Source organism: Arachis duranensis, chromosome 5 (genome assembly GCF_000817695.3).
Source record: "Arachis duranensis cultivar V14167 chromosome 5, aradu.V14167.gnm2.J7QH, whole genome shotgun sequence".
NCBI lineage: Eukaryota > Viridiplantae > Streptophyta > Magnoliopsida > Fabales > Fabaceae > Arachis > Arachis duranensis.
The window spans coordinates 5,214,600-5,231,218 of NC_029776.3; the positions used below are offsets into that span (position 1 = coordinate 5,214,600).

Genomic DNA, 16,619 nt, shown 5'->3' on the forward strand with positions numbered 1-16,619 from the left:
ATTTCTAAATAAAAATATATCAAATAAATCTCTAATAAATTATTAGACTAAATATATAAATTTCTGACAAATTATCACATTGGAGATGTTTTACTAGAATCCTATAAATCTAATATTACAATATTTAGAGACTTACTAAATAGTCTTTTTCTCATGTATCTATAAATCAATTTCATTTTTTTTTCATTTGGTGCATCTTTTTCTTGGAAATTTATAAGTTGATTGAGTAAAGACAAATATGTTGTTTTTTTTATTTATTTTAATTTTTGGGCAGGCAGGCTCATGCAAATTACTTAAATAACAGAATAATTCCAATTGAGAAGGTCTTTGGATCTTCTTCCTCTTTTCTTCGTCGCAACCAGAACCGGAGATCAATCCCGACCGTGTCTCTGCGTGTGGGGTTTCTCTCCTTTGAATCAGGTCTCGTTCCGATTCCACAGTCAAATCTCGCTGTGTTGCTCTGTTGACTTCAAAAAAATGGCGCCGGTTTCAGCTCTTGCGAAGTACAAGCTCGTCTTCTTGGGAGACCAGTCCGTCGGCAAAACCAGCATCATCACTCGCTTCATGTACGACAAGTTCGACAACACCTATCAGGTTCCATCTCTCAGATCCATTTCCACTCTCCAATTTCAGTGTTTGATTTGATCTCTTCCTGTTCAATGCGTTGATTTCCTGATTAATCAAATCATATGTTAGATTTAGTTATTTCATGCATATTTGCTCGGTAATGGTGTGATTTTAATCCAGCTAAGTAAAATTTACCTTGAGATTTAGGATTAGCTTCGGAGCACAATAGGCACGTAGCTTATTCGGTTCCATGTCATCAAATTGATCTTAGTTTCGTTGTTTTTTAGCTGAGCAAAATCATATTATGATTTCGTTGATTTATTTTATTTCTTTCAACAGGCTACAATTGGTATTGATTTTCTATCAAAAACAATGTATCTTGAAGATCGAACTGTACGACTGCAGCTGTGGTAAGATATTGGTTTGACATTCTCATTTTGTATAGTGGAAGGGAAATGTGTTTATTTTTCGAAAAGAATATTGAATATATTGAGCATATAGATTTTTGGATTTTTGGCTTTTGCTGAAGTTAAAAGTGTTTAGTTGGTGATATTTATTTTCAGTTTTGGTGTTCCTTCCTTCCATTTGATTGACAAATCAAGCTCTTAATCCATTTCATTGTGTATTTGACAGGGATACGGCCGGACAGGAGAGATTCAGAAGTCTTATTCCAAGCTACATTAGGGACTCATCTGTTGCTGTTATTGTATATGATGTTGCAAGTACGTTATTTCGGGATTTATTTTCTCTCATTCTTTTGTTGTTGTTATGCACTGTTTTATGCCACTGAATGCAGTTTCTACTTCTTGGTAGTATTGGAGTTGAAGCTATGAGCTCTGTTACGATTGCTTTCTGATACACTTGATGCTCTTTGTTTTATAGGCCGGCAGACTTTCCTAAACACAGCAAAGTGGATTGAAGAGGTGCGAACAGAGAGAGGCAGTGATGTCATTATTGTTCTTGTTGGTAACAAGACTGATCTTGTTGAAAAGAGGTAATGGACAATGAATATGAGAATGATTTCATGGGAACATAAAAGATTTGAAACTATTGGCAAACTAATATTAACCAAACCACATATACTGATCTAACAACACTTCTTTAGCTAGTTGGTCCAAAATTCAAAATGGTTTACTTTTTAGGTATTGGCTGAGGATTCTTATAACAAATGCAATATACTGGCTTATGTTTTGTTGGCTCATAACTTCCCCATTATTTTCTTCCTGCATTATCCGATTACTCATTATTTGGATTAAGTACTTGCAACTTTGCACATAAAGTTGTTGAGAGAGAAGTTGTTGGTCAAATAGAGTCAATTGATTACCGCCGAAGTGTTTTTTTTTTTTTTTTAACTTTGCTTTTTCTACTAGCCATTGGAATGCTTTAGTGACAGTCAAGGTGCAGAGTTCTCCATCTTTCCATATATTCCATTTTACATGGTTGTTTACATTTATTGGATAAAGACTTACCATCCTTAACCAATTATGCCTTAGTTGGCTATCATAGAAAGCATGCCAAGGAATCAGGATATTGCTCACTAGTTAAAGATGTCCTGCATTCAGGTTAATCTAAGTCTTGGCTATTAGTAAAATTGTTTATCTGCTTCAGTTATACAAAAAATAGACCACAACTTTCTTCCAAATAAAGGCTTTAGCAACTTGGGTTTGCTGTTCTTGTGCTTAGTTTCTGTCTTAAAAATCCATTCTGTATTGTTGTACTAACTGTCTTTGTTATGTGAGTATGCAGGCAAGTCTCAATAGAGGAAGGAGAAGCAAAAGCACGTGAACTCAATGTTATGTTTATTGAAACTAGTGCAAAAGCTGGGTTTAATATAAAGGTGGCCTAACTTCTCCTCTGGGTTCTTTCCATACATCTTAAGTAAATTTCATGCATCTTGCCTGAGTAAAATGAATTGCACAAAGTTATGATGTAGAGACTCTGGCTTTGTGCATGTTTTATAATTAACATTGGAAGAACGGGTGAATTAAAGTTCTTCATTATGCATCGTATTGTCTGTAGCATCATCTTAGAGGACAGCTGTAATGAGGTTTATGTTGTTTCTCCATTTATGATATGTTGCTACTAATTAAACTGCTGTGTCTTGCATAAGTTTGGGCCTACGTATCTGTGATCTACTCGTTACAGTTTGAATCATTTAGGTTATGGTCCATCGAAACATTCAAATAGCTAGGCATTGATCAATTTTTCTTTACCAATTCTTCTTATCATCTTACATATCTCTTTCCTGGAAACAACTTTCGATATCTGAATTTCATTCAAATACATTTCTTGCTTCCCACTCACCATACCTTTATTTATTGGACACATGTATAGGCCCTATTTCGAAAAATTGCTGCAGCATTACCTGGGATGGAAACACTATCTGCTGCAAAACAAGAAGACATGGTTGATGTTAACTTGAAATCCTCAACAGCCAATCCTCAGTCCCAACCCCAGTCAAGTGGATGTGCTTGCTGAATGTGCTTTATCTTGTGCTTGCACTTTTTCTGTGTCATGCTTTTTGTTTTATGCAGGGTTCTCTAGTCTTTTACAGCATTGTTTGAAAAGAGTAAGGATATAAAAGTCGGGCGGGTTAGGGTTGAAAGAAGTTTCATCTAGTATCTAGCAGAAATATGTTGTTAGCTGGTTATGCCTTCAACAATGTACCAATGTAGTGAAAGTTGGCCAACTTAATATTGAATTGTTCATTGTATTGTACCCTATAAAACGTGTGATAAATTTAAAATTTTGTATGTTCGTTTGGATTGACCATGTTTATGCATGAATTTATTCAGAACACTCTACCTACCATGATTATCCCTGTCCCTCCCTCCTGTCAAATTCAAAACTTTCCAACCATGTATAGTCCACATAATATTTTAAAATATACTTGACGTTGAGGCTTCAAAAATCAATGGCCGGCAGAGCCCAAGCCATTACCCAAAAAGATAAAAGAATAATCATTCAAAATCGGTTTTCATAAAATTTTAGATCAAATACTTTGATTAATAAATTTTTATTATTCTAACAGTTTTTGTGAAGTATTTTCTGTCTCCGTGTCCTTATTTTCAGTCATCTGAGTTGAGCTCCAATATAAAAATTGGAGTTTAGTCAGTAAGTGGAGAAGAATTTGGACTGATGGAGTGGTCAGCTCATTCGTCCGTAATTTATTAGTCAGCAGTAAATTCTTAATGGAGTTCTGATCCGCAATAAATTAGTTTTTGATTTGTCAGATTAAAGGATACCGATAATATGTTACATTATTTATTTATGATTATGTTACCTGTATACTAAAATCAGTTATCAATATAAAATATATGTTAAAATATAAATATATATTGATAATAAATTAAACTATAGATATATTTATATTTAAATGTATTGATAACTGATTTTAGTAAGTAATTTTGATATAGGAATAAGATTGTTAATTTACTCAACATTGTATATACTGCAATTAAAATGACCAATGACGGCGTGGTAATTGATGAATGAATTTTGTAACTTGAGACCGACAAGCTATGATCGCATCAAATATTGATCTAGTGAATCTAAAAGGTCCAGTGACAGCTCATCCTTATTTATTTTGTTGAAAAAAAAAGTCCCACTATAAATAAAAATTGAAATCCACACACGATTTCCAAAAGGTAAAAAAGAAAAGTTCCACCTATATTTTTTTTCTCACAATATCTCAGGAGACAAGAAATTCCACCTATATAATATGGAATTCTTGTAACTCACCGATGAAATAAAAAGTGGCTACATTTTTTTTTCTTTTTTGGATTGATAAAGAAAACAGTAGTAACGAAGATAAAAAGGGAAATCTGAATCAGAAGGAGGGTTGGAGTTGAGATTGGTGGAGAAATGGCGCCAGTGTCAGCTCTTGCAAAGTACAAGCTGGTTTTCTTGGGTGATCAGTCTGTTGGCAAAACCAGCATCATCACTCGCTTCATGTACGATAAATTCGATAACACTTATCAGGTAATCATTCCATTCATTCGTTAGATCCCTTTTTCTTCAATGCCTTTGATCTAGGAAAAATTGATCACAATAAATGTTTGCACGTCACTGAATTGGTGTAAATTCTTTTTGTTATGATTGATCTGTGTTGTTTGATTTCTTAGATTCATGTATGCGTTTTGCTTTTTTAAGGAGCTGGTTAGACAGATCACGGGTTTTACTGCGGGATCATGGGTGAAGCTTCCAGCTTGTGTTTATTTATGATGAATTCTGCTAATTTTTAGATTGTAGGTCAGGATCAAACGTTGTTTTTTACATAATTGGGTAATGTTCTCAGCAATGCCAAATATGTAGCAATTGCATGTTGTATAAAGGGAATATCAGGGGAGAGTGTGAGGGAGGATCAGGGCAGAATGGTGAGTTGTTGGAATGTTTTAGGGAGACAACGATGGCATTTCCTTTATGGGTTCTAAGGGTGTTGAAATCAGTCGAAAATGTGATATTTTTGGTAGAAGAAAATCATCTCTTCCGACGATTAGCATTTTACAGTGAACATATTATTTGCCAGAGTGATCCATTTATTCAACTTGATTGTAGTATACATATTGTCTTTGTTGTCCATACTCCATACATGAACCTGGTTGTTTAAATGATCACCATCTTTCCTGTTACAGCATTCTTTATTTCCTCATTGGTGCATTGACATATCTACAGTATATAGTATATAAAGTTATCGTTCAGCTATTATGTGTGTGCAAGTTCCTGCACCATATGAATTTTCCTTTTTTTTTTTAATAGATTATATATTTTAATGGTTAGTTGTACTCTGTTTGTTTTTCTGCAACAGGCAACAATTGGTATTGATTTTCTATCAAAAACTATGTATCTTGAAGATCGAACTGTTCGGCTGCAATTGTGGTAAGATGTTATATACTCATGTGATCGGTTTTGGAATATTATTTGGAAGGGAAAAGAATAGTTATAGAGAAGAAAATGTAAGGCTGTAGTAGCTTCCTTACATTGATTGACTATTTGTATGTTGCGTGTTGGTTAATCGGGAGAGGTTCCAAATTTGATGTGTTTTTATTTATTGGCAACTTTTAGTCACTTTATATTAACATTACTCAATTTCTTTGTCACTTAACAATTATTTTTTTCAGTCCTTTTTCTCCCCACAAAAAAAATTCTTTTTCATCAATGTTTGAAACGTGCCAACAGGGATACAGCTGGACAGGAAAGATTTAGAAGTCTTATTCCAAGCTACATAAGGGACTCATCTGTTGCTGTCATTGTTTACGATGTTGCAAGTATGCCATTTAAATACATTTTCCTTTCATTATTTTCTCTGTTTTTGTTTCCTTTGCAAATATGGTAAGAGTTTCTGAATGGAATATGTATGTGGCATATAGCTTTTCTAATATTTTAACCTTATATTAGTAATTCCTATATGTATGTATGTGTTCATGCACGTGTGTGTGAGTGAGTGATTAAGCTGAAACATTGTCACAACCTATTGTTGATTGTCGCTTTCTTGGATCTCTCTGAATGATTTCAATTCTCACAGAATTGCTTTGGCATTTTGTATGAGCAAACTTTGATGATGGTTGCATTCTAATTATTCAGTATTCTTATGATATAGGCCGTCAGACTTTCCTAAACACATCAAAGTGGATTGAAGAGGTGCGCAGTGAGAGAGGCAGTGATGTTATTATTGTTCTTGTTGGAAACAAAACTGACCTTGTGGATAAGAGGTAAATCTAATCAATGGTAGAACAATTCTATAGCAGCTCATATTTGCTCATGGCATGGCTGTTTATCATCCAGTGATCTCTTAAATTTTGACTAATTACTAAACATTTTCTTTGGGGTATCTATACTCTGCGTGGCACTTTAACAATTTTTATCAGCTACGTGCACACATGAAAGAATTGGGGATGGAGAAAAAAGGAACGAGGAACTGCAAAAGCTGATATTCATAAACTATCATTAATGGATTTCTAAGTATCATTGTGAAAATTGGATGAAAAACTTAAATAAATTTTATTTCTGACGGGAAGTAGGAAAATACTTCATTCTCCAATGTCCAAACTATTGCACTGATAATGTTGCTGACCTTTAAAAATTTCCAATACAGCACAAAGTCTTGGTAATATAGAATTAGCAGAGCATTAGAGCCCTATAGGCTATATCATGTGATTATAGACAGATATATATTTCTGCTCCTACTCATAGATGCTTGAATTATCTTGGCCCTTGAGATGTACCATGTGCATTTTGCACCATTGTTTATGCCTTGTATGAATCTTTGTTTAAATTTTCATTCAGTTGCTCATTTTGGTGATATTTTCCTTACAAGCAATATCTTTCATGTGAGTCTACAGGCAAGTCTCGACAGAGGAAGGGGAAGCTAAGTCTCGCGAGCTAAATGTCATGTTTATTGAAGCTAGTGCCAAAGCTGGCTTTAATATTAAGGTAAGTCTCCAACTAGTTTTGCAATAAATATGCAATAACCTGGACAAATCTATACTTTTGTTACCTGGTGAACTTATTATCCTTTCAGAATCAAACTTGCAAGAGTATGCAAATAAAATTTTCTTATATCATTCTGTTGGGCAAGATATTGGAAATGTTTTTCAAATATGGGATTTCATATCTCATCCATATAAACTATTTTGGTTGTTTTAAAAAATTGCTTCATCTGCTTGCATATAACTCTCAACACTTTTGTTAACTACTGGTTCTGACTTTAGTGTGTTGCTTTGTGAAACCTGAATTTAGGCCCTCTTTCGGAAAATTGCCGCTGCATTACCTGGAATGGAAACACTATCTTCTTCAAAACAAGAAGATATGGTTGATGTGAACCTTAAATCTGGTGGTGGAGCTGATTCTCAAACCCAGGAGGGTGGATGTGCTTGCTGAATGTGCCTGGCCTTGAAGTTTTGTATCTTTCTGCTTCATGCTATTTGTTTTGTGATGTACTTCCCTCAGATCTGTAAAGTTTCTTTAGTTTTTTAGAATTTGAATAGCAGCATTATATGAGAAAAAAATTAGTCAAAGCCAGTGGCGGAGCTAGTACTAATGCGGTTGGTTGTTTAATTAATTAGTATTCATTATTATATTATTCATTTTGTTTGAAAACTGAAACATAAACATTGAGAAACTCATATTCTTGATCATAGTTTGTTGAAAGCCTATGCAATTTTTTATAGCATTTAGTCATATGACAAATTCACAAACTAATAAGGAAAAAAAATAATCTGAATTAAATGATTTCGTATCTGATATATTTATCATACACATACTAGAGAGTAGACCTCCTTAGTGTCTGATGCATATATATTTTTACCCTTAATCATGAAACTTCGCAACTTGTCAATGTCAATGGCTGTGGAGGTTAATTCTGATCTCAAGCTACTAATTAATACTAATATGTTTAGTCTTAGTTATATTGCGATCGTTAATTCGTTATTTATATTTATGATATGATTCCAGTCTCATAATCAGTTGAAGATGGAAAAGAATAAGTGGCCCCGTCTATGAAGATGTTTCAACTTTCAACACTATCATTATTAGAAATAAAAACGAATTAATTAACAAATCGAGTTTGGTGACATGCTTAGTATGATTGTCCACACTCCACAACATGCCTCACCAATTATTACAAAGAGAGAAAAAAGAAAAACAAAACTTTAACTACTTAATGAATCGTTATATTGTTTTGGTTGTGGTGGTTCCTTAAAAGTTAACTTGTATCCCAGAGTTATATATTTGACCAGGCTTCCAATCTGCTGGTAAGTTATTAGGAGGAACAACCCATTCTTCATTTTGTTCATCTTCATCACTAAACAACATCCTTATAGACAATGGTCCACTTGGAGGAGAGGTGCTAGTCCACACTGCACCATGGCTCCGATCTAGCAGCTTGCACTCAAAGTTCTCAGTCTGCATAATAGTTTGTTATATGTATGATCAATAATACTAGCTGCTAGTACCATCCACAATGAAAAAAGTTTAGGACTCAGCAATTTTAATTTATATTAGCTAACACTTTTAGTTAACAGTTTTAATACTATATTCTTAACCAACACTTTTAAATATTACTGACTAATTGCTCAATAATGTTTTATACATATTAGCTATATACTAGGAACTTAATTCTTACTTACATATATATAACACAATAAAGAATTTCCAATGCAATATGCAGTGGCGGAGCTTGAAACGAAATTTTGGGGGGGCCAGATAGAAGATAATTGTCAAAATATTTTTGATATGGACCCATTTAAGATAAACTCGTCTAACCTCATCTCTCTGATTTGGGTGATATTGCCAAATTTGAAGCTATTTTCAGGGTATCGTTCTAAAGAATTAAGGTCAAACTCATCAGATACAACTCTTTAAACTTTTGAAAGTTGTATCTTACTTTCTTCGTGATTAATTAAAGTAGAAGAACTATCTACATGTGTTGATATTGTAAAAGTTATATGTTTTCCTTCTTGAATATTAGCCTTCCTCTTAAAAAATGCATCATCAACTCTTTGATTTTTTATGATTATTTTATATAAAAATTTAAATATATATCCGGTAAAATATGTAAAAAAGAAATTAGAAGGACAAATATTAAAATTTATAATATTTATTGAATTTTTTATCAATTTATACAAATACAATAATATCAATACTTATTGAATATTCTAATATTTTTTATCATATAAAAAAATTAAATTAAATAAACAGTAAAATATAAAATAATATTAAATTACATAAATAAAAAATATCTAATTTTTTATATTTGAACTCAAAGGTAGAGAGGGAGTGTTGCTTATTGAATAGAGAATTGCGAAATGCGAATACACTCAATTCAGTCCAAATTCGATATGTTTTGAATGTTTAAAACTAAAAACTATTGTGCAATAAAAACAAAAGATGAAGATTGAACTTTGGTATTTTAAGTTATAATAAAATATTTGAGCCAACTAAACTATTTTTTATTTTTTGAAAGAGTATTACTAATTTTTTAATAAAAATTTGGGGGGGCCGTGGCCACCCCTTGTCTGAACTAAGCTCCGCTACTGGCAATACGATGAAAAATAATTTTTTTACTCACAACAATAACCACTGTTTCATTACATAGGATAGTAGCATTAGTGTAAGACGTTGAAGACTCAAATTTCAACTACTCTTGACGTTAATTACTTGATTCAGCAGAATAATTTGGAAGCAGGAGAATGTATGTGTATATATATAGTATACCTCACAAAGCTGGACAGCAGTTATGTCTCTAATTCCCTGTTGATACCAAATCACAAATGCCAAGTAATTAGGGTTGCTGCTACTCTCATCTATCTTGAATGTTATGTTCTCGTGTGGATAATTGCATGCAACCCTGCACACACAGATACAGGAAACTATAAATACTTCAATCTTGCGTGTGTGCATATATAAGGATCTAATTAAGCAAAAATGTTAATTATTAAGGGCTAGAATAATTGTTATGTTACCGTGTATACTGAATATGAAGAACGCCAAGGGCTAAGAGATAAGCAGCTGCATCAGTGGTCTGAGCCATCCGATCAAAGGCATGTTCGCTGAGAATGAAATCCGTGTTATCACTTGACCCTTCGTCTGTTATAACCACTGTCACACCGTTATCTGAGCAATAACCACCGTCCGTACACCTCACCTTCCCACCAGCAAAGTATACAACATAAATGCTCAGTAATTTGATCCATATTATGAACTATTTATCCCATCATAAAAGCTAAGATATTAAGTAAACAAGCGTGAATACTTTTAGGAAAAACTCACATGCAAATGATGCAATAAAGTCAAATCTATCAAATTATCTAACTATTTTCGACTATCAAAGATAACTTTTTACCATAGTTTTATATATTCATAAATATGTCATTTGTATAATTTTAAAATGGGTAAATACTAAATTGGTCTTTTATATTTGGGTCTAATCCTTTTTTGTCCATAAAGTTTAAAGTGTCGTATTTAAATCTAAAAAAGTTTTATTTAGTTTTAATATAATCCTATTGTAAAGTCAATATTAAATAATTAATGTCAATGTTCTACCAAACCTTAACGTCCTTCCTTAAAAAATAGGTACAAATTCGAGAGATACAAGATCACCAGCAGATGCATCACCGTGAGCCACTAACCTTAGTTCAACTGTTCAAGTATATGAAAAACATTTTCAAGAACTCACTTTTCGCAAAAAAGTTCGCCGGTAGCAATGAGAACAAGGTCATCGTTACTTCTACCGCGGGAAACTCCCCTCGTCAACAGAAGAGTTTTGTTATATAAGTTTTCTATATTTAAAAATTGAGTGTCATTAATTATTTAATATTGACTTTACTACAGGATTAGATTGAAGCTAAATAAAAATTTTTTTGCATTCAAATAGAACACTTTAAATCTTAAAAATTAAAACAGGATTAGGTCGATCCACCAATTTAATACTTTACCTTTTAAAATTTACCTGGTAACAGGCGCCACATCCAACGCCATTTCGATAAAGACTAGAAGCGGCAGATACGTCGCCGCCGTTCACCATAGCACCAAAGGAACCAAAGCCGCATGCACCGTCTATAATTCATGTATTCAAAAGCAAAACCATTGTCAGATATGGAATTTATTTATAAATACTAGACATGGAGTTCATATTTTTACTTACTGGCTGTCCCATTTTGTTCAGAATGGGGGTAATATGTTGCCCTTGAATTTACAAAGCAATCGGTGCACGATGAAGAAGTATCTGCCAGTGTTTGCATGAAAACAAAGGTGGTAAGAAAAAATCCACACAAAATATGGAGCGCCATGCAGGACAAAATGGGAATTATTGGTGGCAAAATGACAAAATGAAGATTATGCTTATAGTAATAAATTAAACTAATATGAATGAAGTGAATCAGATTTCTCTATCCTATTTATAGAGAAATTGGTCTATGTCACCAACTTTGACATTCCAACATGATGTTTGAAAAAAAAAATCATAATATGAATGAGTGGAGTTCTATTACCATTGTTGTTTATTATTCAGCTATACCTACTACTTAGGCTAGCTACAAGATATATACTCCTCCATTTATAATGTTGAACTTAAAACCACTTTGACATTTCAAAACTAGAAAATGTGCCTTTTGGCATTTGGATATTATTCTATATATTATTTACCACTTTCAAATTTTGGTGTGAAATGTTATTTGTTGATATATTTTATATCATTTAAATAATGTCACTATTTAGAACTATAGTATTACTTTTTGTCTTTGATATGATGATCTGATTAATTTATTAGTTGCCTCATCAACAGAAATGATATATCTTACATAATTTTTACTTTGTGTCATTGTGTGTTTAAGGTGAAATTATGCATGGTGTATGCATGAATTCAATTTTCACACATTTTCGTGGATTAATTATTTCTAAAATTTCAGACAAATGGTTTCTTGAAGCAACTCTCTTCAAGATAGCAATGTTAAGAACCAAATTCTAATTGACCTTTGCTCACCTAACACTAATTAAGAGGGAGGTTGAGAAATCCATAGATTCATCAAATATTTTGAATATGAGACTTTGTAGTATTATTATTAGTAGCATGGAATAATTAAAAGTTAGGCCCTTGTGCACTTTGATGATGAGAATAAACCTTTCTGTGTAGGCATCTTTTAGTGTTCCCACTTGGCCAAAATAATAATCACAGATATAATTGAGGAAACAACCGGGGAATGGTGCATGAGAAAATAATAATTATCCATCAAATTTAGAAAATTTTATTTCTTCATAATTAAACTGTGCCACATGCAATTTGAAGGCCATACATATTGATACATATAAGTGTGCTTACAAATTAAGACATGACAGTCATGAAGGAATTCTCTTCAACCACATCAGCTATGACATGGAAACCACTTCGGAGGCCTTTTGTCCCAGCATGGCAATTATCAATTATGATCATTTTTAGATATGTTGAACATTAGCTATATATGTAATGCTAAATTCAAGATTCCCTGCTTGCTTTGTATTCATTATTCAGTAGAAGTTGGTGGCTACATTAAATATGTAAATATTGTTAAAATTGAAATGACATTTTTTTATTGTATTTTAGTAACCGTTTTTTTAATCACGTTTTTTTAAAAACTTTGATAAATAATTAAAAATATTGCTTTAATTTTAACAACACTTTTTTGGTTTCCCACGGTATCCCCAAACTCCACAGGTCAAGGATTAATCCGTCGCGGTAATTTTAACAACACTTTTTAATATACAAATTTATTACTCTATGCCTAGTGCCTACATCACCCCCTAAGACTAAAGTTAGAAGAAGATCCAATATAGATCCAAAGCAACGCTTTACCCCAATTTAGACCCAGAAGATTAGGGCCATATATTTTCTTTGGATGGATGTGGTCGGAAGAATTATAAATAATTCTTAAAAATTTTAAGATGAGAATATCATATTTTTATGTTTGACTCAAAGTTTGAAAAGCTATTTCTAAATAAATTTGATTTCAGAAAATTAAAATAACATCATTTCAATTTCCATCTTTCTCTTGGATATCTTTAATTCCCATAAAAATAAAATTTTTATAACAAAATAATACTTAAACCACAAGAGCACTTAGATAACTTCCCACTCTCGAGAGTTCCACGAGCTAAGCAGAACTACACCCTTCCATTACTCAAACAATACTGTTTTTTTATTATGATAATTGTCCCATGACTTATTATGAGATATTCTCTTCTACAATTATTCATTTCCAAGTCACTTATAAATATCTACCTCATGTAACCTTTTAATCAAAATAACTCACACTTTATTCATACATAACATGAAATTTAAATTCTTAATACTTGTTTAAATAAACGAATGAACTAATTATTCGATCAATTTAAATGAATCATTATTGTTGTTGTTATTATTATTACAATTTTATTAGGTAATCAACTAGAATACCAACTAAAATGTGAGCCATAATAAAATGAAGGTCAATAACACAAAAAAACATCCCACAACCTTATCCAAACTTAACTATATTTTCACGTAGTTCACCCTTCTTCTCCAACTCTCCTTCATGTCGTTCACTCTCTCCTTCCTCTCCCGTTCCAATCACGTCGTTCCGATGCCCCTCACCGGTGCTGATCACTCTCCGTCACAACAAAAAGCCGCATCTCCTCCTGCCGAAGATGACGACCCCAACTCCCACGACAGGAGCTCTGGTACTCCGTCACTACATTGCGTAGCCCGACCCCCGCCCTCGAACTGGTGACAGACATTTTTCACTGCCGCAAGGAGCCACATCCACCCCGAAGACGACGTCCACAGCCCCCATGAGGGAGTCTCCAGAGTGTCGTCACTGCACCTCGCCCACCCACGCCCTCAATCGGCCCTCTCCCGGTCCCTACCTATGCGATTCGTTTGCCGTAAAAGGTGCACAAAAAGCCCTTCATTGCCTATTGCAATAACAAGGTAATGCTGCTTGTGTCCGTTTCGAATATTTTTCCGTTATCGGATGACTGTTTGAGAGGTATTCAAATATTTCTGAGTTGAGGTGGAATCGAAGGTATCTTTGAGACTCATTTGTATGTTTCTTTTGTGCTTTAGTGGATATTTCTTTTTGACTCATTCAGATGTGTTTTTTTTTGGATTGGGGGATATTTCTTTTCTAGGGCCTTGTAAAGGCTTAGTTTACAGGACTGGCGGTTAGTTGATCAACGTCGAGCGGCCGGTGATGTGGCATGGAGAACTGCACACGTTGCAGCGATCAGGATTGGATGCGGAACTAAACAACGACGCGGCGACAAGGAAGAAGTGCTGCACGGAAAATTGCTCGTATTGGAACGAACACGATTGGATGAGGAGGGGAATGACGCAGCGAAGAGAGGGATGATGTGGTGTCGTTGGTGGGAGAAGTCGTTCTACGGGTTGATTTTTTACTGACGGGTGTAATTCTAATTTTTAGAATTGAATTTGGATCTTCTAAATTTAGAATTTTTACTTTAAGGAGTAAAGTGTAATCTCTTATCCTTAAATGGTTTCTTTCTCATATTTTGTTTCGTTCCATTTATAAAATAAATGGTGAGAAATCACACTTTACTCTCTAAAGTAAAATTTAAAATTTAGAGAATCCAAATCCTTTAGAATTAATCCTAATTTTTAGAATTAAAAAAATAGAATGATTTTAAAAAGTTCAAGAGTAAAGTGTAATCTCTCACCCTTAAATGATTTCTTTCTCATATTTTTTTCGTTCCATCTATAAAATAAATGGTGAAAAATCACACTTTACTCTTTAAAGTAAAATTTAAAATTTAGAGAATCCAAATCCTTTAGAATTAATCCTAATTTTTAGAATTAAAAAAAATAGAATAATTTTAAAAAGTTCAAGTTGATTAAACACATACTTGGTTCTCTAAACTTTCTTTTTTGTCATCATATGATCCATCTTTACAAAAGTTTTTTTTTTGTTTCCCAGTGTATCTCCCAACCCGGCAGGCCAAAGACTAGTCCGTTATGGTACTGAGCTCTGTAACAGTCCAGACCATCTACTAGTACAATATTGTCCGCTTTGGCACACAAAGCCTCACGATTTTTTCTTTGACGATAGGGATGATAGCCGAAACGCACACAAAGCCTCACGATTTTTTCTTTGACGATAGGGATGATAGCCGAAACCCCCACACTCACTCGTCAAAACGCGTCATGCTTCTTCGTTCCCTCCCCAACTGACGTGGGACCTTACAATACACCCCCTAAGGGAGCCCAGCGCCCTCGCTGGCACATCGATCCGGGCTTCGACTCTGATGCCATCTGTAAGACCACCCGCTAGCATGATATTGTCCGCTTTGGCACACAAAGCCTCACGGTTTTGTCTTGTGGGACCTTACAAGCTCCATTTAAGGGTTGCCAATGGGTTGCTGCATGCACAAGGCGGAATTCGAACCCCCAACCACCTGCTTAAGCGGACTAGTGAGAAAACCACTAAACCAACCCAACTTGATTTTTGTCATCATATGATCCATCTTTACAAAAGTTTTTTTTCTTTTTGGTTTCCTACGGTTTTACAAAATATTTTTAAAAACCCCCCTCCCCCTTTCAGCCCATCAAAAACATTCCCCATCTGTTTTTTGGGCTCATAATCATAAGTGATAAACTTATTTTCTTGAATAAATACTCAAATTAATTTTTTAAAAATTTTCAATCGGACATCTTGGTACTCGATATATTTTTATTCTAAAAAAGTCTTTAAAATTATTTTTGTCAGACAGATTAATTTTTGTATTATTTTAAAGAGAGACTAATTTTATTTTAAATAATTTTTTAAATATCTGTTTAAATTCCGAGCCAGAATCAAAACCAGAACCAAAATGAATAAGCCAAATTTTATAAAATCCAATAAGAGTCCCAAAAATTTATTTTACCAAGTTACCTGATTCATTCGGACGGTGAATCCTCTGGTCCAAATTCGACTCACAGCAAGAAATACCTCTTAATTACACTAATCTACAGGTCTATAAATTCTCTCATTATTTAAAAGGTGGAATAACAATCATTTTTTAAACATGAGAAAATAACTTCTCACCATTATAGGTGGAGCAGTTTTAGAGCCATCACTTCATATATATAAATATCCCATTAAATACAAGTATTTTTCAATTCTAATTCATTTAAATTTATTTAAAATGTTCAGATTTCACATCCAAGCCAAATTATATTGATTTCAGATAATTCTCAGAATATGACCTAATTTTTTTATAATAAAATTTGTTAAGAAATTATTTGTCTAATATACTTATATACATATAAAAAAATTAATTCAAAATGACTTAAAGACTAATAAAAGTAATTCTCAAATATTCTTAGAGAATAAAAATGTGTTGAAATTTTGAAACCCGTGACCTAAAATTTTTCGGAACCAAATTAAATACTCACTCTATCTTCTTCTTCGGCTCCACAAAGAGGGGGGAACTTCAACTGTTCCACGACAATTTGTAAATATATATATAGAAAAAAATATTATGTAAATTAAAAAAAAAAAGTGGCCAAGTTGAGTTTGATGTGTAGAAGAGGTAGCTAGGTGTATAAA

At 33.3% G+C, this 16,619-nt stretch overlaps 3 protein-coding genes across 3 annotated transcripts; 2 read left to right on the top strand and 1 right to left on the bottom strand.

Annotated features, from left to right (window-relative positions):
• Positions 1 to 308: 308 nt before the first annotated feature.
• LOC107487562 (ras-related protein RABH1b) lies at positions 309 to 3,339 on the top strand. Its single transcript, XM_016108217.3, has 6 exons — positions 309 to 594; positions 907 to 977; positions 1,201 to 1,289; positions 1,450 to 1,561; positions 2,314 to 2,404; positions 2,902 to 3,339. The coding sequence occupies exons 1-6, from the start codon at positions 478 to 480 to the stop codon at positions 3,043 to 3,045; spliced, it is 624 nt and encodes a 207-aa protein (XP_015963703.1). The 5' UTR covers positions 309 to 477; the 3' UTR covers positions 3,046 to 3,339.
• A 913-nt stretch (positions 3,340 to 4,252) lies between these two features.
• LOC107487563 (ras-related protein RABH1b) lies at positions 4,253 to 7,733 on the top strand. The gene is made up of 6 exons (XM_016108219.3): positions 4,253 to 4,548; positions 5,375 to 5,445; positions 5,746 to 5,834; positions 6,167 to 6,278; positions 6,909 to 6,999; positions 7,306 to 7,733. Exons 1-6 carry the CDS (start codon positions 4,432 to 4,434, stop codon positions 7,444 to 7,446), a joined length of 621 nt encoding a protein of 206 aa, XP_015963705.1. The 5' UTR covers positions 4,253 to 4,431; the 3' UTR covers positions 7,447 to 7,733.
• A 524-nt stretch (positions 7,734 to 8,257) lies between these two features.
• On the bottom strand, positions 8,258 to 11,356 carry LOC107487535 (expansin-like B1). The gene is made up of 5 exons (XM_052261278.1): positions 11,210 to 11,356; positions 11,015 to 11,121; positions 10,029 to 10,210; positions 9,724 to 9,913; positions 8,258 to 8,469 (listed from the first exon to the last, which is right to left on the bottom strand). Exons 1-5 carry the CDS (start codon positions 11,352 to 11,354, stop codon positions 8,263 to 8,265), a joined length of 831 nt encoding a protein of 276 aa, XP_052117238.1. The 5' UTR covers positions 11,355 to 11,356; the 3' UTR covers positions 8,258 to 8,262.
• Positions 11,357 to 16,619: the final 5,263 nt, after the last annotated feature.